Consider the following 25,090-nt stretch of genomic DNA (forward strand, 5'->3'; position numbering starts at 1 on the left):
ACGTTTTTCTAAATCAAAACAGCTTTCCAAAATTGATTTTTACAGAAGCTTTGAATTCTGAAATAAAGCATGTCAAAACATCATATTTCAAATTAAAAAATAAACAACAAACTACGATAAAAACGGTTTGTTTTGAAGAGATCTTAAAAAGAAAAAAACACGCGTTTATATACAAAGAAAAAAGACAGCGAGATTTACTATACAAAATAGACCCTACTTACGATGTGAATATAGGGAAAGTCGGACATTTAGCTCAGTATTCGTTAAGACTGATTGAATTGAGATAGTATCAGTTATAGAACAGAGTCTGCGCCGGCCGTATGCGCACTCGTTCTGTCTATGAAGGTGTTAGGGATCTGATAGGTTGGCGACGATAGTACAGTCGTAGCGGCTACGGGGAGTTTTTCCCTCTGTCGCTAGTGAGCGCAATAAACGATTAAACCCAAGTCAAAAATAGGTGATATGACGGTACTTGTTGGATAATATATTCCTCAGGTGGGAGAGATTTTTTTTAGGAGAAGAAAACCGTTTTCCTTTTAATGATGTTTATTGTTATTTACATTATGATAACTCTATTGGAGAAAACTCGGACATAGCTGATGGGGGATTTACAATAGTAATGGTAAGAGAAAGTAGTTACTATGTTAAATTGATGTAGATATGTGTTAAAATGTATATTGTTTATGTTAAATGTTCCAGTTTGTTTAAAACTTTTACCTTTTCCACTGGTAATTTCAGAAAAAAAGCACTTTAAATGTGATATTTATAACTGTTACAGATTTTTAATGGAATATCGCGAATTCAAAGATTTTCTAATTAATCTCTTAATTGTACAATGTAAGCTCGACTATTAAAGACCTCATGTTTTGTAAGTATGTCAATTAATACTAATTGATACATGGTTATATCAATTAATAAGTTCAACTATAACACGGTTTATCAATTTTCTAGTAATTATATCATTTAAGGTAAGAGTATTCTTACTGCAGGGAAAATGTATGTGATTTTTTTTTGATTTTGTTAAGTAAAAAATTAATAGGAAAAATGGTCGAGTGGGCACAGTGGTTCAGTGGTAACACATATTTCTACAAATGTAGGGGTTGCAAGTTCGATCCAACATTTTTTTTTAAAAATCGGGGAAAGTTTTTTAAACTGACGTCGCTTTTAATGGTTCTTTACATATTGCACGTGAAAGAACAGACCTTGCACGTGAAAGAACCGTTTGTTTCGTCTGGAACTTTCAGAGTGGGGAAGTTTTTTTTCATCTATTGCAATGTCATCCATTCATAAAAACATGTAAATTAAGATTACTAAAAGCATTCTGAACTGATTCCTATCTCCCGTGACATAAAAATAAACACATATTTTATCTTATTAACTGACAGGAAGAAAATAATGTTAATAATAAGTTCATACACATGTATAAATAAACTTTTCGACATACATTTTCTATACTAGAAATGTAATGATGTACATCTAAGCGTGTTTTATAAACGTGTATATCTGTTAGTAAATTTATCTTAATGGATATTTAAGTATTAAAGAATTTAATGGTAAAGAAAAGTCAATATTTATATGCAAATTTTATAATTTCAAAAGTTATTATGAAGGGAGTTGCTGAAAGGAAATTCTTTGAACGTTTTATTTTATTACATATTTTATCAACAGGAAAATTTCGAGGTGGGGGCGTAAATAATTTAACTGTCCTATAGAAGTGTCGTTATATATAAACTTAATATAGTATTGCATGAAACTATTTTATACAGATACACCCCTCACATATAACTCAAAATTCATTTTCTTGCTTTTTGTTTCGTTTCGTTATGTTTAAGTAAGGACTGGTTCGAACCAACGGCAGCACCTAGCAACGCAATAGCGGCTAAGTTTGTCCAAATCTGTCCGAAAACAGACTATAAACTTATCTTTAATTGGTAATAATAAATAATGTAAAGTCTTTATATTTAAATATCCCTCCTACATATAAATATTTCTAAACATTTGAACTTAGTAACCAACAATAAAAACAAAAGAATCTGTCGTAACGTCAAATTGGGGACAGAAAGGAATGCAATGATTAAACAATTAAACTTCTTCAACATAAAAAATGTGCAAATGAAGACAATGTTTAATTTACCACGTGCAGCGAGAGAATGATCTTGGTGCAACGTAAAGGCAAATGCCACTCTTTATTCTAGATTAAAGTATATGTGTGTGCATAAAAACGTTCGGATCTGAAGTCACTTTAAACAGAATCACTCTTGTTACAGGATAGAAAATGATATCAAGCGACAAATAAACGCATGCTTATCAACATATTTAGTTAATATATGAATAAAGTATCATGTTTAATTTATAGCACGTGCAATATGATATGATTAAAATGCAAACGAATGCAACGTTTGCATGAACGTCCGACCTTCTGTGCTGGTAAAGTTAGGTTCGGGACGGGGCGCGTCGATTCCGGAAGTACTTAATGTTCAAATGATGGTAAGCGCGTCGATTCCGGAAGTACTTAACGTTCTTATGGTAATATGTTGCAGCATGGCCGTGTGGCTAACACGTCGGACTAGAAATCTAAGAATCGCTAGCTGTGTGGGTTCAAACCCAGTCAGGGGCAAGCCGTTGTTTCCTTGAGCAAGAAATTTTACACTTATAGTTTAGCACTGGTTGGTTCCAGAAATGAATTCGAAAGTGTTTCTATAGATTTTTTTGCTTTTTATATAATCTGACTAACATAAAGGAATGGTAAAAATGATGGCAAAGTTTATCAGTGAAACAGTTTTTTTCCCAGTCTATGTCTTTTATAAGTCTCTCTTGTATATGACACATATCAATGCGCTAGAGGACTTTAACCTATAGGAGAAAGATAGAATCTTCAAAATTCATTTTTCTTGTTCTAGTTTAAAATCAACCACTAAAATAAATTTGAACACAAACGCAATAATGTTGAAACTGCGTACACACGGACGTACACATGTATTACTTGATCACAGATAATTATATTTAAAATGAAATATTACCTATAATATTATCTAACAAGTCCCCTTAACTTAGTGTCAATTCTAAAGACTTAAGAACCCTATATAAACACCTTTAACATAATAGCATTGAATATTGAGTGTAGCGGCGGACATAGAAACAAATATTTCTTTGTAACTTGCCTTAGAGTCCTGATCGAAGTATATAAGCGGTTCCGTCCCTGACTTGAATATGAAATCATGTTAAATGTTAGTATGATTATTCATGCAAATGTACGGCTGTTCCTTTTGATCACATCTATGATAAACGTACAGTTTTACTTTTTTTACTTGTCACCAAACGTCTTCAACTATGTAAGATTAAGCGTTTTTTTCCTACTAAGTATTCGTGTAAATTCATTAGATTTTATGAAAATATTATTTCGTATGCTTAACATGTGTGCGATACGTAAATGTTTAAATTTGTTTAAGTATGTTTTAAAGTAAGAATGTGAACGTTAAACTTTGTCAAAATAAACTTCGCACTCGACTGGTATTTCGACAGATTTTGTTATTAAAGAACATTGTGGAATAAATATAATTGTGTACTTATAACACTTCTCCTCTAATCATACGTACGTATTAATAACTTATAATATCGTCTTCATTGGCATTAACTTTATATTTCTATAACCTTGATTTTCATTGGTAGGAGTACTATTACAGTGCAAAGTTTTTAAAGTGTCATATTTGCTTAAGTTACGTGAAATTATTTCTTAATTTATCATGGTAGTCTGTCGGCGAATCATTTCAATTCATTTACAATTTAGATTGCACGAAGTAATGTTTCTTAATTGCGAATTACTTGAGGGGAGAAATCGAGTATTAAAATATATACACAGTGACTTTTTAAAACCATTAATGGATTAAGCGAATAAGGATATAAACATAACGAAAAAGGTAAATATGTAATGTGTGTACTAAATTCTTACGCTTACATTTATATAAACGAAAGTGAAAACAAAACGACATCCTATCTGTAAACTTTACAATTTGATTGAAGTGTAAATATTTATATTTTTACGAATAAGGTCACCAAACGATATTTATAGGATTATTACAGACTTAGGCATTTAGTCGCCATTGACCTAAAGACATTATTTGTTATTATCATGCTCGTGTAAATTTAACGCTGCAGTCAGCTGGCATTTTATCTTGTATCGGGCCAATTAATAAGTCTGTAACAAAAATTAATTGCTCTGTCCGATCCAATAAAAAGTACCGTGTCTCCAATTTATTGAAGTCTACATTGAACCATTTCGGCTTATCTATTTAACAAAACAATCTTTTAGATTTATTATTCCAATAAAAAATGGCATCTACCACGAAGTACTCGAATGAGGACCGAAGGCACCCAATTACCGACATTAGAACTAAATTAGCGCAACGACAAACCTAATTAGCGTCCATTAACAGTTTTGCGGGCCAACCAATATATAACACTGTCATTAAACTGTCAACTTGACTCCCCAACAAAGACACCGTTTTGATACTTGTAAAAATATTGATAGATTTCTCAAAAGCTATCAAATGTATCTCGGACTCGGATTTACGAGATCTTTAGGAAAACTATTACGTCACTTCCGCAGGGTAAGTTCAGCTTCGGCGTTTTTGAGTGTGTGTGATCTTCAGATCATTATCAAAGTTTATTTAATATTTAATTTCTTATTCAATATTTTGTTAAGCCGATATAATGGGTAGGGAGAAGCATTTTGTCTCAAAGGCGTTTAAAAAAACACGCGCGCATCTACCATGTGGTCGTCTGCTTTTTACCTTAAGATTTTAATCATCGTGATTCGCCTTTTGTTGTATAAAAAACACATTACATACGCATCACATTATCACATTATCCTAATATTATCTTTATTTAATATCTTATCTGAACAATAAATATAAGCTAAATTGAATACGAGTATTAAATTGATTTCTTTTTGTCTTAAAATAAAAAGTGAAAATAAAAACGTCCACTCATATAGATCAGTTATTAAAGTATATTAATATATGCCATATTGAATATATCAAACGTGTTTTATTGATGTCAATATTTCACTGAGACGATATCAGTTTTTATTGCCCCCTTTTACGTCAATATCAATCGTCAATGTATGTTGTCATAATTTAAAACGAATTGTAAGTCTGTTTAATATTAATTAACATGCAAGAATGTTAGTCAAGGATATTTTGATATATCTACGTAACCTACGCGTTGAAAAATAAAACCACCGACTTCTTTATATCCTAACTCCCATTTCCTCAATCGCAAATAACGGAAGGGATAAACGAATGGACGTTTTACCCGCATGTAAATGTTCAACGTCTACGTCACGTACGTCATTCAAAAAAAATAAAGAAAAAATGTTTTTTTAACCTTTTAAGTCAGATCTAAATAACTTATATATTTCAGGAATTCGTCAAATATTAATATAAATATATTTTTTTCGTATAAAATAAAACGAATTACTCAAAAGAAGGTACTATTTTGAAAACTGGGGATGGAAAAAGTGATATATTTCACCTCAATAAATATGCAGTAAAAATCTTTTTAAAAACATTTTATGTGCAGGAATTTAACTACCTGTCCACTAAAGTTGGAATTGTTCTGTTATATAAAAATTTCATTGATATAGGCAATGATTATTGAATTGTTGTATCATACCGAAATGTATTTTAAAGATGGTTTCATATTGTACGAAAGGCCGGTGGGGACATTTCAACTTCATGAATTTTCGATTACATCTTCGTGAATTCACAATTTTAACTTCGTGAATTCACGTGTTCACCATACGAAATTACGAATTTACGATTTTAACTTATTGAATTCAAGATATCGTCTTCATGAATTCACGAAATTCACGAATTCAAGATTTCATTTTCATTTTCACGAAGATGAAATCGTGAAATTCAGAACGTAAATTCTTGAAGTTGAATTTTGAATCACTGAAGTTGAAATCGTGAATTCGTGAATTTAAAATCACGAATTCATGACGTTGAAATTGCGAATTCGTGAATTCTGTATGCTGAAATCGTGAATTCATGAATTTGAAATTTTGCATTTGTGAAGATGAACCCGATAATTCAAGAAGTGGAAATTTCACCATCGGTCTTGCGTAATATTGTCACATCTTACAATTCTTACATTGTTCAAATAAGAAAATGAATTTTACCTACAGATATTGTTTCGGAGTTCAATATTCTCTTGAAAATTCTTTATGTTTTAGTATTGCGTGTTTTTCTTTCTTTCCCTCTTTTTAATTCTATTACTCTGGCTTTTATGGGTTAACTGTTATCCGACGAATCTTTTTTCTCTTTAAACGACCTGAAGAAACTCCGTTGAGGTCCGAAGGTCTAAAACTTAAATTTTGAATCTCTTACAAAAATCAACATATGCATTAAAGCGAAACAAAAACTGCCCAGAATTAATATGAAAATCAATATGTTTTAGCACGATTTGAGTTAAAACCGAGTGATTAACGCGTTGGACTAATAATTTTATTTCAAGAACATCTTGTCGCGTGCATGAGTTCAAATCCCATCAAGGACAAGGCGTTGTTTCCATTAGCAAAATACAACTTTAGACTCATACTGCTCGGATCAAGGAACTGATTCGAATCTGTGTTGTGTTTCAATAAGCTTTTAGCTTCCGACTCAATCGAACTAAATCAAATTTAGTATCAACTAAATGGTAAACGAATCACGAAACCCTTCATTACAAAAAAATCAGTGTAGCTCTTCTATGATAGCCCATTGCATCAGGGACAATCATATTATTTTCCTGATTACACGAAATTCCTGGTTATCATTTTAATAGTGAGAGTTTTTTGTTTACATGCAAGTTGCGTGTAAATTTAAATGATTTAGCATTTAAGAAATAAAACTAGATATTAAAGGACGTTAAAACGAAACAGTCTAGTTAATATGCTTAAATTTTGCGATATTAAATTTTGATTTATTACACAAAATTGTTTTTTCGCAGATCATTCATTTCTAGTGCAGTCCCGGATTTTAAGTCGAATGCATTTTTTTTTTGTTGTTGTTGTTTTGTAAACCAGTTGCTTTTAACGAATGCGTTTCTTCTTTTTTCAGTGAAAGTGTGGGGAATGTAAGTGCGGAATCAATCAGTCAACACTCCCGGTATAATACTGGAGGCCAACATGAAGTAAGAAAAAAAGCCGTAAAAAACGACCGACTGTCAAAATATTTAGTCTGTGTGAAGTCATACATATTGTTATTATGGAACCTCTTTTTAACGGATATCAGTCGGGCGAAAACATGTAATAAATACATGTATGTAACCTTATGTCTGCTACACAGAACCTGAACGCAGGGAAAAGAACGATAAAATATTTTTCATAATCGGCAATTGCCTCGGATTACAGGAACATTTTCGATGGCGCCGCTGTTCGAACATTTCACATACATTATGACTGATAATGCGTTTGTCGAAACTTTAAAAGGTATATGAAACGGTGTAGAGCGTAATAAAAGTGCACCATGATAATCACTTTACGAATATGCATGGCCGACTCTGAATCGATTAAATACTGACTTGTTTAAATCAAAGAGAGTGGGGGTAAACCGTTTGCGCCGTTCATGGTCATGAATTTACAAAGAATGTGTATCTGCATATTTTTTGTATTTTGTTAAATAAAATTAAGAGAACAGAATGGTTCTTTTTAAAGATTATGAAAAGACATAGATATTTAAAAACTTGCACCGTTTGATCCTGGGCATCACGTGGTATTGTCATGTGACCTAAAGTTTTAATTTTAATATTATTTAAAAAGGGATCTGCAGAAGAAGATACGCGTTTTTGGTGTGGTTCGGAATTAAAAATATAAAATAATGGTGAATAGATGTACGTTATTGTTTGAATTAACAGACATTGAGGTTTATAAAAAGCTGATAATATAAAAACTCGTATTGGATATGAACGTTTACATGTATGAAAACGAAAGACCTGCGAAGCTACTATGGTTACACGAAATGTTGGAATAATTAACAATTTTGTTGGATTTTACTGGTGTTTTATTTTATTAATTATCATGGGATTTGGAAGTGTGCAGTCTCAATTATCAGGTAGGTAATTTTTTTTTAATTTTGTTGCATTTGTTTTAACTCTTCACGAAAAAAAAAACAGAAGTAAAAACATAAAGAACATTTAATAACGAAATCTTCTCATATATTTGAAATGTCTGATATGGATAATTAAGAATGATTATAATGATATGCATTAAATGTATGTAAAATACACATAAACTGTTTCTACTGTAAACTGTTGCGGATACAATTTTCTATAGGGATATCATGCACCTTTTTTACTATGTTAATATTTTTGATATTTGTTAAAGATAACGAGGATGGTATTTAATATTTTTTCTCGGTACTTAACTCCCGAAGCTGTATTGGACTATTTGATTGGGAAGAAAACTTATATTTTGCTTATAATCATAGAGCGGCATACCACTTATACTTAGTAACCTCAGTACTTTCTATCTTAATGCTTACTTTCTCCGCGATTATTTTGGCAATTCAGTTTGCTTAAATTAGTTTACATCCCCCAACCACGCCCGAAAACAAAGACAAATCAAAAACACATTCATTTATTTCACACATTTTTAAATTGTTTGATTATAATATTCACTTATTTTCTCGGATTTTTCTAAATCCAGAAATTTCACCATTTTCATGTATCGCTAAAGCCGGTGCTAGGGGGCGTGGTCGCTAGCTTGCACTTTTTGCTAACGACAATGAACAGGCGTAATCAAACAATGTCTTTAACATTTGCGATTTTACCGTATTGGGCGTTCTTTAGAGATTTAACACTTTCCTATTCCTTGGACCATTTTTGTTTTTATTTTGTTAAATTTCTGCTGTTTCATTTGTTTCGGAAAAAAATAAAGTCATCTTTAATGCATAGCTTTTAATACTATAGTATTTTCTTGACAAACCGCTATAACACGTTGCAGGGATGTAAAATTTTCATTCATTATTTATGCATTGAGTGAGGAATTTCATTATCACAATTAATACATTAGCATTATATTCTATAATTAAACTATCAATTTAGAATTTGTGTAATTCTAAAGTTCGTATCTAATATTTACGAAACAATAAATCATTTCCGTATAGGTATTTATCATGTTTATGCATATTATGATTATGTTCAGATTGACAGGAAAATATGATATGTTGACTTAACTGAACTTTTAATATACGTAGAATTATATTTCTATTTCTATGTTGCAATGAACAAAACGGGACGCACATGCCATTCATATGTGACGTCAGAGAACAATATTGTAATAAGAGTGGTGCGTTACATATTGCACGTAAGCTAAACACTTCAACACTCCTGGAATGGAGTTCAAATGGAAATAAATAAATAAATAAATAAATAAATAAATAAATAAATAAATGAATAAATAAATAAATAAATAAATAAATAAATAAATCTCTAACTTGCATCTATCATTTTTTTTTGTTTCTGTAAAAATGCATTAATCAAAAACACATATTAAAATGTACATTCCCGTCTTTCTACATTTAAAGCATATAACTTAACAGATTTTTTTACAAAGAACAATATAAATATGGTTTTTAAAAAAATTGAGTTTTCAAACATTTACGAAACCCGTTAAAAGACATATAATAAATATAGAATAAAACGTTAGTGCAAAAACACACAAAAAAGAACAAGAAATAAAAAACACTTAATACTATTACACAGTGAGTAAATCGCAAACTTCACCATACAATATTAATCATCTTAACTTCTCTAATTGTATTCTAATTGCTATGTTTGAACATTTCTTAAATAGTTTTAACCCTTTTTTTTCTCAACCGTCATTGCATTGGCGCCACAATTTTTTACCTCTAAATAGCTATAATTTTGTGAATTGACGATGAAGACATTATCATTAAAACCCCTAGAAGCGTAACTATCTTCAACTGTTACTTTTAAATCATGTAATTACTAACATAATGTAAGACGATGGATTAGTGTTGCTTAAAATCAGTGAAAACAGCGGAAAAATGTTAAAAAGTTAAAACAACCGCAAAAAATGATATTAACTACCTCTGGGTTACTGATTTAACATGGAACAATGTCCAGTGATTTTTTATTTATTAATAATGTGGCTAAATTAGAATCTAAGGTTAAAAAAAAACTTTTTTATTTTTGATAATTCCACAAATACTGGTATTTATTAATTAGACCAACCATTCATTTAATGCTTAGCCAAAGATTCATCGCTTCTTTTCAAAACAAAAATAACTTAATATTTAAAATATTGTTAAAAGTGGCGATAATTATCGCAACAAAGACGTTACTTTTTAGACATTTTTTTTTAAACTTTGGTTGGACACTTTGATAACAACTCATTAATCTTTTTTAGTTAGTTTAAGGATATCAATGTTAACAAGACAAGGACTTTTAATATCAGATCATTTTCTGCGATTGATTTCTCCTCTGCCAGTTGGTATATCGTATTTCACTTTGAGCTATCACATATCGGAACCACTCGCTGTTTTTCGTACCCTATTACACACAGAGATTATCTAAGTAGACAGCAGTGGAATCTTCATTGTCACCTAACCATGAAAATTGTATTGTTTTATCTGACCCTGTCAACCATGTGTGAGCTACTGTCTTGTTTAATAGGTCACTAATTTTGAATTTTTGTTTTGTAACTGAATACTGCAGGGCAGTATTTTTTCGCATATATTTTTATTATGTAATACAATTCCATTGCAGGGGTCCTTTGGAGATAATTGCGCACAAACCCTTTTGAGGTATAAAAAAGTGACATTTGACAAATTGACACGTGAGACATCGAAGAAAGGCTTGAAACAGATGAATGATAAAACATATTTGATAGAAATTGAAACTCTTTATCCGCGAGATATATTATAACATTTATACCTCGTAATCGACATTTCTAAAATCTATTCAAAACAGTTACGATCTTTTTATTGTTAAAAAGACCTTCGGTTTATGACACTAAAAATGGAGACATCGCTAAACACGTGTATTTAATAAAGCCATCAGGGTCCATGGTACAGGTAGAGTGAAAGTAACATGAAAGTTTAAAAAAATGATTTTCATGCATTCACGTATAATGGTATAAGAAATAATAAGAGTCAAACAGGAAAACAATTTTGTGCTTATGAAATCATGAACATTTCGAAATATATCATAATAAATTATGTATTAAGCATTAAATGCAAACATTCATGGCCATATCAAATTGCATATTATACAAACATATAAATATATGTATTTTTTGAGTCAATGGGCGAATCAACACAAGTTTGAAATAATTACTTCACAAATCATAAGATTTTTCTGAAGAAAAATAAACAACAACAACAAGAACAACAAACAAACGTTTACGTATACGTTTTTTTAATTACTTTTATCATATATTCCTTCTACCCTATGCAATCTACATTGTATAACGTATGGGTACTCTAATATTGCACATTGATGGAATTTTATTTCAACAGCAGCAAAAAAAACACGAAATATTTATATTAGGAAATAAATAGAACATTTTTTTACAATCCTAAACACAATTTTAATTGTATGGTTGTTATGCAAAATATTGCATATTTTGTTGTATTAATCATTTTATTTTTATCCCGTTACTAACGGAATAAGGTCCATTTATGCATAATTAGTCTGACCCGTTTTATGTTACTTCTGTTACATATTGAGAATTCTTGCATGAATCTCAGGATTTGCATTGGTCAGTGTACATTCTATAATAGTTTTTAACCAATCAAATATCTGAAATCTGAGTTGATTCTAGAGAATTTCTTGATAACATCGGACTAAGAATTTGAACGACTGGCGGCAATTCTTTTATTTGAACAACTCTGGCAACATCTTTTTTCTTTTAAACGATTTTGAAATTTCCATAAAACATATAAATCTAGAGGCGGGTTGCTTTAAAACGTATTTTTTCTTTATTAAGTTTACTTTTTTACATGTAAAGTTTCGCCTCATATGTGCACGAATCGCTGAAAGAGATTGATCTGAAAGTTTTAAAAAAATCGTAATTCAAATTACGATCATAAAAAACAGAAGTCGCTTGTAAAAAGCTTGTTAAAAATGACTAACAAGTGTAATTAAAACTTGGCTAATCTTTTTCGTCAGTTTTTATTTCTTTTTGCAAAGTCACCGATCACATTTACATAATTGAGCCGCGTCACGACAAAACCAACATAATGGGTTTGCGACCAGCATGGATCCAGACCAGCCTGCGCATCCGCGCAGTCTGATCAGGATCCATGCTGTTCGCTTACAAACCCTACTACAAGTAGAGAAACTGATAGCGAACAGCATGGATCCTGATCACACTGCGCGGATGCGCAGGCTGGTCTGGATCCATGCTGGTCGCAAACCCATTATGTTGGTTTTGTCATGACACGGCTCATATTAATTGTGACACGCTTGAATCGTTTTTAAACAAATAACGAATTAATAAAATACATGTATATTGACTTAAAGATACAGACAATATTGTTTCTGGTGATTTTTTTATAGAATTTGTTTGAAATATATTAATGTGAAGGTTTTGCATATTTAACCTTTTATAAAGTTAATACACGTTTACTTATATATTTTCAAAGAAACTTTGAGAAATGTTAAAGGCCTATTAGGCCTCAAAAATGCTTCTTTGTTTTTATCATTTTCAAAAGCATGTTATTTTTGGCGTTCCGTTACATTTACAGAACCCACAAAAAATTTTAACTCCTTATGTTTTTGGCATATAGTACAATTTTAGTGATTAAGTATTATGTTTGTTGAAGTCAAAATACTAATTTGTTTATATTTTGCTACTTTTACGACAAATGGTGTCACATTCAGTGCAACTTTCCTCCGGTAATAGGCATCTTATATGTTCCAAATCCAGTATTCAAACAGTATTAAACACGTGTTTGCCCATGTTTAAGAAGACAAAAATTAATTCCTGAGACATAATGTGCCTTTAAAAAGTATTTATTTACGTGCTTGGACATACTTTGTTATAATGCCCTCATGGACATGCGCAACTGAAATAACGAATAAACTTCTATTTAATGCATGCACAAATATGACCTGACAAAAAGCAAATCCGTAATATAAGAGTACAGAACGGGTGTGATCCGGAATGACGTTGCTGACGTTATAAAGTTACGTTACGGCTGACAATTCAGTAGGTACATATTAGGATATTTAAATCTATAACTGGTATTTGGCTAATTGTCAAGAACTTTTACTAGAACGGGTCACTCAATCTGCGCTTTGGGGTCGCATGGGATCAAAGCACGGGTCTCTTGGATCAAAGCCCCAGTGTCCTGCCGGGTCTCCTAGGATCATAGCCCGGGTCTCCTAAGATCAAAGCCCGGGTCTCCTAGGATCATAGCCCGGGTCTCCTAGGATCATAGCCCGGGTTTCCTAGGATCATAGCCCGGGTTTCCTAGGATCATAGCCCGGGTTTCCTAGGATCATAGCCCGGGTCTCTTGGGATCATAGCCCGGGTCTCCTTGGGATCATAGCCCGGGTCTCCTTGGGATCAATAGCACGGGTCTCTTGGGATCATAGCCCGGGTCTCCTAGGATCATAGCCTGGGTTTCCTAGGATCATAGCCCGGGTCTCCTGGGATCATAGCCCGGCTCTCCTGGGATTATACCTCAGCGTAATCCATTCTATTGAAATTGAGTTTAGTATCGATCGTTCAGTATCAGTACTAATTATTTCATTAAAGGGACTCTACTGGGTTTTTTTATGACATGACAGAACTGAAAATAAGTTTTCGAGATTAATGATCCATTTGATGTAAATCTAAACCCATAGTTTATGTGCAAAATCACAGATCATTTTTCCAGAATAATCGTTCTAATTGTAAAAAATGATCCCAATTTGAAAGGCATTGCAACGTGTTTCACTCAAATCTGTCTTTTAAAAGGACTTAAATACGATTTTCATTTTATTTCTGAGTATATACTCAATATATTCTTTTGTATATCTTTCTGTTTTAAGTACTCCATCAGATCTATGTAAGAAGTTCAACTTTCTTGCTTAAGACTTATGAACCTGAGTGGAGTTCCTTTAAAGTAAAGCAATCAGTCAATTACAAATAGCTAGACCTCTGCTTGCTTTTGACATTAATATTTTACATTTTCTTTTTGAACATCATACACTCCCACCTCTTTCTTTCCCAATAGTTTCGATATTCCCAAAACAAACAGAGTAACCGTCGATCTAAAGCGTTTTTTTTTACTCCCCTAGTCTTTTTAAGTTTTTATCATCATATTTTATCAAAACTGTACTGCCTTCATCGTGTCTGTTACTTTATCTATAGACATTTTTAATCGCCTCAAAGTTGCTCTAAAAATATGGGTGGTAGACCCTTTAACAGTAAATCACGCTGCTCGATAGCTTTTCTGTATTAAATGCCCATAAAATTTGGTAAATCACAAGCGGGGTGGCTCCATCACTTGAATTAATCCCCGACCAATGAGGCGCGAAATTAACATTTCATTGATTTATGCACGCTGGGACCAGAAGACTCTCATTTCATATTTTTATTCCCCCTAAATATTTTCATAGTTGTCTGTTATATTTATATATATTTAATACATAGTTTAAATGGTTTTATACTTTATAGCTTTTGAAGAAAAAAACTCAAAGAATACAGGGGCGGTAAAAACGTCAACACATTTGTACAAGTCACCGCCGTTTTTTAAAGGCCATTGAGCCTCGGAAATATTATTTTTCTTTCTGTAAAAAGGGCAAACTTTTGTTTTATAATGTTGTAAATATGGATTAAGAACATTTTAGATGCTTATACCTATAGTTAATAAGGTCTACTGTGAATAATTTCTAATAACGGTAGCAAATTATAAACAGAGTGGTATTTTGTCTTCCATACAAAATACTAAATCACTTTAACCATACTAATTGCAATAAGATAAAGGAAGCAAAGGACAGCTCAGATATATGGCCAATTAGTACCATTTTGAACACTTTAATAGGACATTGAAAATAAAAAGCTTTTGGCGACTGAAAATACTTCCAGTTTTAGACAGGAGGGGCCTTTAATGAGGCAGGTTTTTGTTCTTGAATTTAAAACAAGCTCAGTGTCAGAGTTTAAATCCAACTTTCAATCAGAGCTCGGTACTGGATGATAAACGTGAATTATTCGAGTCTGATAACTTAGAATTGACGAATAGACTCGCTTAGGTCATGATAAATGATAAAATATGTTTATTTTTAATTTACGTAACAATTATAAATTCTTTGTCACATTGGCCAGGAAACATATTTCAATTGTGACGACATATTTGACGTGTCGAAATTCCATTCTTAAGATTTTGCATATATGTCTTCAGATAATGCTTGGCAGCTTGATTTAAATATTGACTATACAAGTAAATAATGTGACCTTTGCTTGAAATATGCTGCAAAACATGTCAACTTGTCATGAAGTTCTGAAGAAGAGAGGCCGAATTCTTCTTTGATCAAGGTCAAGGAGTGAAAACTGAATTTTCATGGTTGCCCCCAGTTCGAGTCTTTTGAAATACTGGCATTTATTTCCTGATATGGCTAGTCAGTGCGGGCACAATGCTTATAAATATACATATTTTCATGACAACTTGGTTAAAGCGGCCTTCAGCATTTTAAAGGTTAATTATGTTATTTTTGGATAAATCGTTTCATTTAATTGTCAAATCAAAAGAATTAAGGCCGTTCATTAATTTCATTAACAATAAGAACCCCCCTACAGGCCCGCTCTCAGTTAAGGTAGTACACCCCTAATGGGCACTATAAGGAATTGTAAATTTGACAACATAGGACAGTCATATGCCTTAAATGTCACCTGTATGCAAAATTTAAACAAAATTTACCGTGTAGTTTATGAGTTATGGACATTTTTATGAACTAAAACTTTGCCATTAGAAGGGTTTTTTTCAGAAATGAGGACACTTCTAAAAAATCTATAATATCATCATTATGAAAAATGTTTTCCTTTTGCTCATTGTTAAGAAATAAATAATGACATTTAGGTAACAAATTAAACAAGCAAAATGATTGTTTTTAAACGAAATGTTTTAATATGTATAAGAATGTAACCCTACCCCACCCACTTTTAACACTAATTTGACAATTTTCCCTATGTAAAAACCTTATTTAAAATATCCCTAAAATTTTCCAAAATGAGGGGCTATTTTCAAAGTTTTTCCTAAATTTTTCTTTAAATGTATATTGGTTGGTCTTGCAAAATATAAAATACTTTTACCGTTAGTTTTTATTTTATTAAACTTTGAAAATATCTGGTAGCATATTTGCTATTAAATTTGGCATTATTTAGTAAATAAATACCTACAATAATTATATAATTAAAATAAAACACTTTTTTCTTCCATAGGGGGGTCTAAGAGATTAAAAAAATGTGAAAAAGAAAAAAAAAGAAGAAAAAAAATTGCGCCTTCTGGGGTTTGAACCCACGCCCCCTCAGTTTCAATACACTTTACATTGATTTTAGCCTATTTGAATACTCTTCAAAGTGGAGACAGTGCATTAGGGGTGTACTACCTAAAGCCATTCGTTTCCCGATCTTCTATTTTTAGAAACGAACGTCACTGGCGCGCTATAAATAGCTCTCGTGACGCAAAAGCTTAACAGTGATAATTTTTATGATGCACTTTTTGAAATTACTGAAACACTTAGTTTGAATCAACACAGAATTGTGTTTCAAACAAAAAAATCTGATGGCCGCTTTAAAGAAAGCTAGCTGATTTAAGATGAAAATAAACATGCTCATGTAGATTAACATCTTCAAACATTTCATTAAAATATTTATAAAAAATACATAAACAATATTTTCATTCGAAAAAATCGATGTGTATTGATATCAAAAGATGGAATTTAATCTATTAAAATAGTCCATGAAATCGAGGCTGTTTCTATAGACTATAGCTACGCCACTGTTTATATCTGAAAAATGGCACACTATTGATATAGGGTGAATAAAACTCTGCGGGGTATTCTATATCGGTATATTAATTTATAGATCTAATTTCATAATATCTACATAGCTTTCGATAACTGATATGTAAAGCCAATATGAAATGTTTCACGTTCTTTTTTACATATTAGAGTGATACTAAAAAATCTAATTTCATTTGCAAATTTTAAATTATTTCTCTTTTCTATATACTTTTTGGCATAAATGTTGATGATTGCTTATATTTCTGTAGATCGCAAGCTTCAAAATTTTCGATTAGGGGATTATTTATATCGAAATGTATCTACATCCCTTTGATGCAATGATTTTTTTTAGAAATTTAAGACTTTAAACAAATGTACTTTAACATTAATATCTTGATAAGTAAAGTGCTTTTTCCCATCAAGAATATAATAAAACATGTGCAAGGTGGGAAAATCATAAAAAATTAGTGATTTAAAATTAAAGAGCCAGCAATTACGAGTACAAGTTCACGATGCGGTATCATTTGACATGACGGGTCAGGCATGGTTTTTAGATCCCACCTAAAGGCGGACGACAATGTTTCTTTCCTTCTTTTTTTTTTTTCGGCCGACGGCCGTCTGATTTCACCTTGACTTCCGCTAAAATTAACAGTAAAGAAATGAATATAGGCAGAATTTTCATTGGTCATTTTAACACTAATAGCCTGTTCGATTGATACTTTAGAAGAGCTTCCGTTATAGGTAGAGGTCTGTTCGATTGCGCGATGGCAAGAAGTGTTGGAAAAAATATGTCAGAATAAATATAAAAACACAAAAATGATATTTTTTTAGACGTTTCTAACAGCTTTTCAATAAATAAATATATGAAATTATATATGACAGATCGCCTTTTTGATACTTTTGCGTTCGATCGGGTTTCTCTTCTAACCTGTTCTAGTCATTATATTTTCTTCTCGAACCGATTGAAACGAACTTTCGACTAATTTACAGTTGAAAAATTCTCCGTGGAAATAGTTTACAGTATCTACTAAATCGTTGTTTTATTTATATAAATTCCTATTCAAATCAATTCCATTTTGATTAAAATCAAATAATGTAAGTAATATAGTTTAAATCTAAGATGACAATTAATGGAGAAAAACATTGCGGGTAAAAATGAACTGAAATAAAAAAAAACTATTGAGGACGAATAAAATGTTCTGTTTGCGGTTAGCATGGTAAGAACATTTGTAAGAACATTTGTCCTATGCAAGATAACAAATTTGACTTCGGCCGAGTATCTTTTTAAAGATACTTCTTGTTTATTGTATCGTGTTAATGAAATAATCTTCATATTTTTTTTCACATCTATTTTCATTTACAACAATTAATTACCCGGATTTAAAAGAAGATCTGTTTTTCAACGTTTTTGGTGTATGAAATAATTGTGGAGCCTGAAACTCTGTACAATAAATACTTGTTTTAGCGAACTTTTTTCTTCGGGTTAAGATAACGCAAATATTCTTTGTAATTAATCAAATAAAAGTTATGTTTTAAAGCGATATTCCAGAAGGGATTAATCAATGCTGAAGATTAAAATGAGCCGCGTCACGACAAAACCAACATAATGGATTTGCGACCAGCATGGATCCAGACCAGCCTGCGCATCCGCGCAGTCTGATCAGGATCCATGCTGTTCGCTATCAGTTTCTCTACTTGTAATAGAGTTGGAAAGCGAACAGCATGGATCCTGATCAGACTGCGCGGATGCGCAGGCTGGTCTGGATCCATGCTGGTCGCAAACGCACTATGTTTGTTTTGTCGTGACGCGGCTCAAATGTAATAAAGGTATTATAAGCCTAGTCGGCAGGGCGATTTCTGGAATTAGTTATTCATTTGATGATGAAAATATATTCCGAGGAACGTGTGTGAGTTTAAATCCTTTAATATTTACCAACGCTAAATATCTTAAATGAGCTCGTCCATGACGAAACCATTTCATCTTTTTAGGGGATATTAAAAAAATGTATTGACTGAATAGCGAACATTGCAGACCATGACCAGAAAGCAGGAATGTGCTTGCTGCATTTGGTCTGCACTGGTCTGAACTGGTCATGCCAGTTGCCACCAGCCTGGTTAAGGGTGGATATTTTCTTTTTCATTTAATATTATAATAGGATAAATATTATAATAGGAAAGATTTCAAAGATCTTGAACTCCTGCTTGTTATGCTTGTGTTTCTCTTCATTAATATTGATGCTAATTGCTTTTAAAAAGAATATGATGTTGGTAGACTAGTGATTTGATCTTAGACAAGTGTTAGAGTCTTCAGGTTTGTTTTTTAATATCACCAGCCCCTAACACTGAGGTAGATGCGTGGCCCTTTGCATCGAGACACATAATTACAGCCAACACTTGTTTTAACATCACTAGCCCCGTAGTTTCAGAATAAATTATGTTTTACATCACAAATATCACTTACTTTTCCCTTTAATATAACCAGCCTCTTTCTGGGGAACGGGTTCATTCCATATAAATTTCACATTACATAATGTCGTTTAGACTTAAAGCATGCCGGAGTTTTCAAAATATGCTAAATTGTGTATGAACCCCTGACTTAAGTCATTCCCACCCAGAAAGATTGATCCCCACCTTGTCGAGGTGACGGTATTTTTACAGAGTGCAAAATGGGTTTAATCCAAAAACATTCGTTTTATTTTCTCTATTTTGCTATGCACAAAGATGCAATATAAATTTCATTACTACGAATCTCAAGGAGAAATCAAAATCCAAACCAATGATAAACATCAACAGTGACATAAATGGGGAAATAAACACGTCGCATCTGGCAGAAATATATGTAATATCTCATAATTAATGCCCTGTATCACTTTAAATCGTGGCTTAGACACACTTTATGCATAGATACATCGCTCATCTTTAAGAAAAAAATGGGAGACACGAAGATGTGAAAATTGATAATTTGTTACGTATTTCATGTGGAAATCCTCACTTTATATCGTTTTATAACGTCTTGAAAAATGAATCGATTGAAGAAGAAAAACAAAATGCAACAATTTAAAAACTGCTGACCCCGCAAGTTCAAGAGAAAAGAAATCTAGTAAACGAATGCCTCATTTTTTATCAACATTTTTCTTTGAATCAATGTGTGAAAATTGAAAACTTAGGGAACGGCCAAAAACGGCAAAAAATGAAATCGTCCCGGATACCGGATATCGGAATGGCAGTCTATGAAGAAGTATTTTTAAAATAAGAAAAAGTCGGTGCAAGATAATAAATGTCAAAAATATCAGTTCCATACGTAAGACTCTTTAACCCTTTGTGTTGTTTTGATAAATATGATTCAAAAGATGTTTAAAAAATTTAAAGTTATCTTTTCTTAACTTAGAATGTCTTTAATTCATGATGAAATTGTAACGGTACTGAACGGTCATCAACATGTAAACAAGCAAACAAGCATTTCCTTTAAGTAACATTGGCATAATTTCATTAAAAAATTGTAAAAAAAAATGATAAGAAAAAAAAATCAAGATTTCAAGAAAATGAGAAACCATTATTTCAAAATGTAACCTATAATTGTAAAACCGATCTTTGTGTTGTTCTTTAACAATTTATTCACTTAAAATAAAAAGTGTAATCTTGCCGGTGGAAACAAAACTCTTTATGGATTTTTTACAGCCACGTTTAATACACTAATATTAGAATAACAAAAGGACTGTATTATAATTAAATTGATGAGATGGAAATTCGTTGTTTTCATCTCTATTGATTAAGCTGTATATTAAACATGTATAAAATGTCATTGTTTGGTTCTGACAGTAAGATAATTTAGATGGTTCTTGTAGATATAGAGAGACATGATTTTGAAAGCGGCTGTATCTTTTTTTAACGTGTTTTTGATTATCCTTAACGAACTTTTAAAGACCCAATAGACAGATAAGAAAACTCAATTGCCGCTCATTTGCAAGTGTTTATTCTGTTTGTTGTTAAGTTATAAAGCAGGTAGCAACTGTGGCTGCATGCGACAACTGGCCAGTTAATGGTCATCTGCAGGCAGCTGACGGACCTCGTGGTCAGTTTATTGTCCGGACACAGTGGGCAATGGTCATTTATGTGTCCATAATCACAAAATTATAGACTACCGAAAACACCATCAGATAACGCACAATGAGTCGAAAGTAGCCGAAAGTTAACAAAATGACCGGCAAGGTCATGATCCGAGTATTTTAACACATTAGCAAAAAACAGGTGGTCATCCAATAAAAGAGGTGGTCATCTAATAAAAGACCTCCGCTGTCTTCTTGAAAGGTAATTACCGGTGTAACAAGTATTCGGATACACGAAGTATCACTTAACATTCTACTAAAAAAAGTGATGTGAATTTTATGAGTTTTCAGATGTGTCAGTGATAAAAATTATCATCTGATCTGAATAAAAATAAATAGCGACCTTGACTATGGGACGAAAACCTATACGCAGTTTTATTATATTTGCTTCTTGTTTTTGTTATCCCAGAGATATTATTCCTATATATCGAAGAATATGAAAGTAATGCACAATTTAAAGGAGCTAAACTGACGACCAAGAAGTCTAAAAAATATGTTTTGAAATCCTTACATATATAGATCAAACAGAACGGAATAGAAGGGTTGTTGTTTTTTCGTCGTATGCAATGTCAAATTTGAGCACATGAAAATCATACAAAATATCAAAAGGAAATATGTATTGACTGATTTGAGTTAAACGATTTTAAACAATCTCAGACTTTGGGTCATTTTTGCAAAATAACAATGATTATTCTGGAGAAATTAAGAGATCGAATCATTCAAAAAATTACACAGTAAGTAATTTAGTTCAGACAATTATGATATGATACACATATCGAAAAGATATTTCAAGTTCCACCATGTCAAAGACCTCAGACCAAATAAATTGAGATGCAATCTCGTCGTAGTCTTTTTTATCTTTGTGTATATATTTATTTTCATCAGTTTTGTTATAAAGTATGTTCTTTGTTTACTTTTTGGTTATTTTTTGCTCATTTAATTGTTCACTTACAATCTTTTTAATGACAGAAAACATAGTTTAAGTGTTACCGCGACAATTCGAGTATTTTCAGATTTTATTTATGATATTAATTTTTCATGCATTATAGTATAATAATGCACGGTATCGTTCAAATGCTTAGTTTTAAATTAATCAGTTAGGTCTATCGGCCTTCGTTATTATATATTTCTGCCCATTTGAACTCGAACCGTGCATTATTCTGCAACAATACACTCAAAATTGATATCTGTTTCCTAAACAACGAACAAAAAGTATAAACGTGAAAAAAATGTTAAAAATGAAGATATTTCGGCAACTCATTGAGAAGATATACGGGGCTGTGAAGAATGCGTGAAAAAAAGCTTGGTAATGATTAATAATTAGCATTTTTGACACATACTAATTACTGACATGTCAAAAAACACTGTATTTATATTATTAATATGTTGCTAACGTGATAAAATACGCGCCCGTCTGTTCGTAACTTCGGATGAATTCCAACAGACATTTCGTTTATAGGAACTGGCAAAAATGTATGAAAAATATATGCGAAAATTATCAGCAAACTTGTTAATGTTTCAATAATGGGTAAACTATGTTTTGATTTGTAAATGAGCCCAATCAAATAGGCCTACCACACAGCGAGATGCATAAAACATTAAAATAAAAGGCTGTTAATTTTCCATAATCCGTGTACATTACTCTATGGAATTGTCTAAGAAAAAGTTTTTCATTCCGATATTTTGTTATATTGGATGAAAATACATTTATTTGAAAACAGCTGTAAATATTTCTGTTGAAGTTGTTATTTTTCTTGAACATATTTAGGAAAAGAATTTACAGACTACATAATACCGAAACATTTTGCTGTGGAAATTTCAGTAAATCAGACGAGGCAGTTTGCGATTACGTTTCTTAAAATTTGAAAAAAAATGACATAAATTAACTCCAAAATCGCCGCAGAGTGACAATCTATGTTTTCTTAAATGTAAATAAAGCTGATGTGCTTTTATCTCTCCCCTTTCAAAGCGCTATATTTACATGGAATTTTAGGTCTTTGCGATTATGGTGTGTATATGCTATGAAATGCATGTTGGCCACTGACCTGTGTTACAGACAGGTCAAGATGTTGTATGTATATATAAAATGTTGTCTTACACTAAAATCGTGATAACCAATACGTTCATGTATTACTCCGCCACCTGGTCAACCGCTGCCGGCCTACTTTTCATATTACTGACTCCCAGGCCGTGACCCGTTGTAACCGCAACATTGTCTGGCTTGTGAAAATAATAAATACGGAAGCGACGAGGAAACCGTGTAAATAATGTAAAATAAGCACATTACAATAGTGTCATTTTGGTATAACAAGTTTTAACCGCAAATGTTATTGATTTGACATACAAATTATTGGGGTCACAAAGGCAAAATTATAACATTATGTATTGAATGAAAAAAATGAACAATTGACTTTGTACTCTTAATGCCAACATTTTTTTCTAAAAATTATTCATTCAGGGAACAGATCATGTTTCAAACTCATAATCGGTCTTGTTTTCAAATCATTTCTTAATTAGAGTGAATGAAAATTCTAAGTTTTAAATTATATTTAATAAAATTTAGGCTTTAGACTTTTAAGAATAAGAGATTGTGTTCTTCAAAAGAATCAGGAAAGGAGTTTTTAGACTTTTAAGAATAAGAGATATTATTCTTAAAAATACCTCGGAAAGGAGGATCCCTCGAAAGCAACGGAAACAAAGTTTAAGAGTGAAAATTGCAGACTTGGTTTGATTGAGTCTGTTCATGACGTAACATCAATAACGCCCCCCCCCCCCCGACCAGCACCGACTAAGTTGATACCAGTAAAGCACGTGCATAATAGTGGGCATTTTATTTTTAAATGTTTAAATATGTAATGCAATAAAGTTATAAACAATGTTGATTTTTGTATATTTTACAGGAAGTTTCGCATCATGTAAAAATGAAGGAGAAATTGTTGAAGTACGAGGCATCTCAGAAAACCCGTGCATCACGTGCATATGTATGGTGAGTACCTATATTTGATATATCAATATATATTTATATTTATTTATCATCTTCATTTTACATTACTAAAATTTGTAAACATTCATAGCAATCTAGGAAAATGTGCAAGTATACCCTTTTCACATTTAGACACATTTTATTAGTGAGCGATATTGATGATGATGTTGTTGTTGGAGAAGAAACAATCGGTTATTTGTTAATTTTTGTCTGCGGATTACAGTAGACATCGTTTTCTTTCGCAGAAAAATATCATTTTAACTAAATAGTGGTCCTCTTAGTTTGAGTTTGTAGGTTTTGAATTTGTATGATACTTTCAAGGTATTTTAGATAGAAGAACTTGAAAAAAAAGATAACTGTTAGACTTCGAACAAACTTTGAGACTTAACTTTATATAAAAAAGGCTACTACAGAATTTAAAGTGTAATAAAAGAAAAAGAGGGTAAAATGAAATAGATATTTTTGAACTCACAAATTTGTCAATGTGAATTTTTTTAAGTATATGACTGAACCTTTCAAATGTGTCTTATGACATAGATAATTTTATGTTACGTATTTATCATTCATGTGATATACTTAAACATATAAGTCTAATAAAAGGTCTTTTCTGTTCTGTTTTGTTCTGATGGAAGAGTAGTTAGTAAACTCTACACTATCCATGTATATATGAAAGCGTATATTGATATAGGAATCCATCTAGTCCGCTTAGTGGGTGATTAAAACTTCATCACAGACAGAAAAGGGGGTCCAAAGTTCCTACCGAAATTACCATTCCTGCGGTTAAGGTAGTTCCTGGGAGGTCTATCCGAAAATAAAAAGACTAGTTACCTATTTTAGGGCTTTATATTTTCTCCAACAAAAAAGAAAATGAATATGTTATTGAATAGGAAAATGAATGCATGACGAGGACTCTATTTGGACGTTTAATATAGTATATAGTAATTACCCTAAAACTGATTCAAGTTATATAGGATTCAAAATTATAATTATCTTTTCCTCTATTTCG

General features: G+C 31.8%; 1 protein-coding gene across 3 annotated transcripts in view; it reads left to right on the plus strand.

The window, feature by feature from the left end:
* Window positions 1-303: 303 nt before the first annotated feature.
* LOC132723427 (BMP-binding endothelial regulator protein-like) overlaps window positions 304-25,090 on the plus strand; it is a 44,246-nt gene continuing 19,459 nt past the window's right edge. Inside the window, exons 1-3 of one of the 3 annotated variants that reach the window (XM_060708149.1) lie at window positions 304-622; window positions 7,101-8,093; window positions 24,002-24,087. In XM_060708149.1, coding sequence (XP_060564132.1) covers window positions 7,988-8,093; window positions 24,002-24,087 — 192 coding nt within the window. In that variant the 5' untranslated portion in view covers window positions 304-622; window positions 7,101-7,987. Of the gene's footprint in view, window positions 623-3,445; window positions 3,593-3,663; window positions 3,918-7,100; window positions 8,094-24,001; window positions 24,088-25,090 lie in introns of those variants that run through there. The other 2 variants (XM_060708151.1, XM_060708150.1) reach the window with 2 other exon arrangements.

The sequence above is a fragment of the Ruditapes philippinarum genome, unplaced genomic scaffold (assembly GCF_026571515.1).
Source record: "Ruditapes philippinarum isolate M1 unplaced genomic scaffold, ASM2657151v2 ctg4476_1_1_1_1, whole genome shotgun sequence".
Lineage (NCBI taxonomy): Eukaryota > Metazoa > Mollusca > Bivalvia > Venerida > Veneridae > Ruditapes > Ruditapes philippinarum.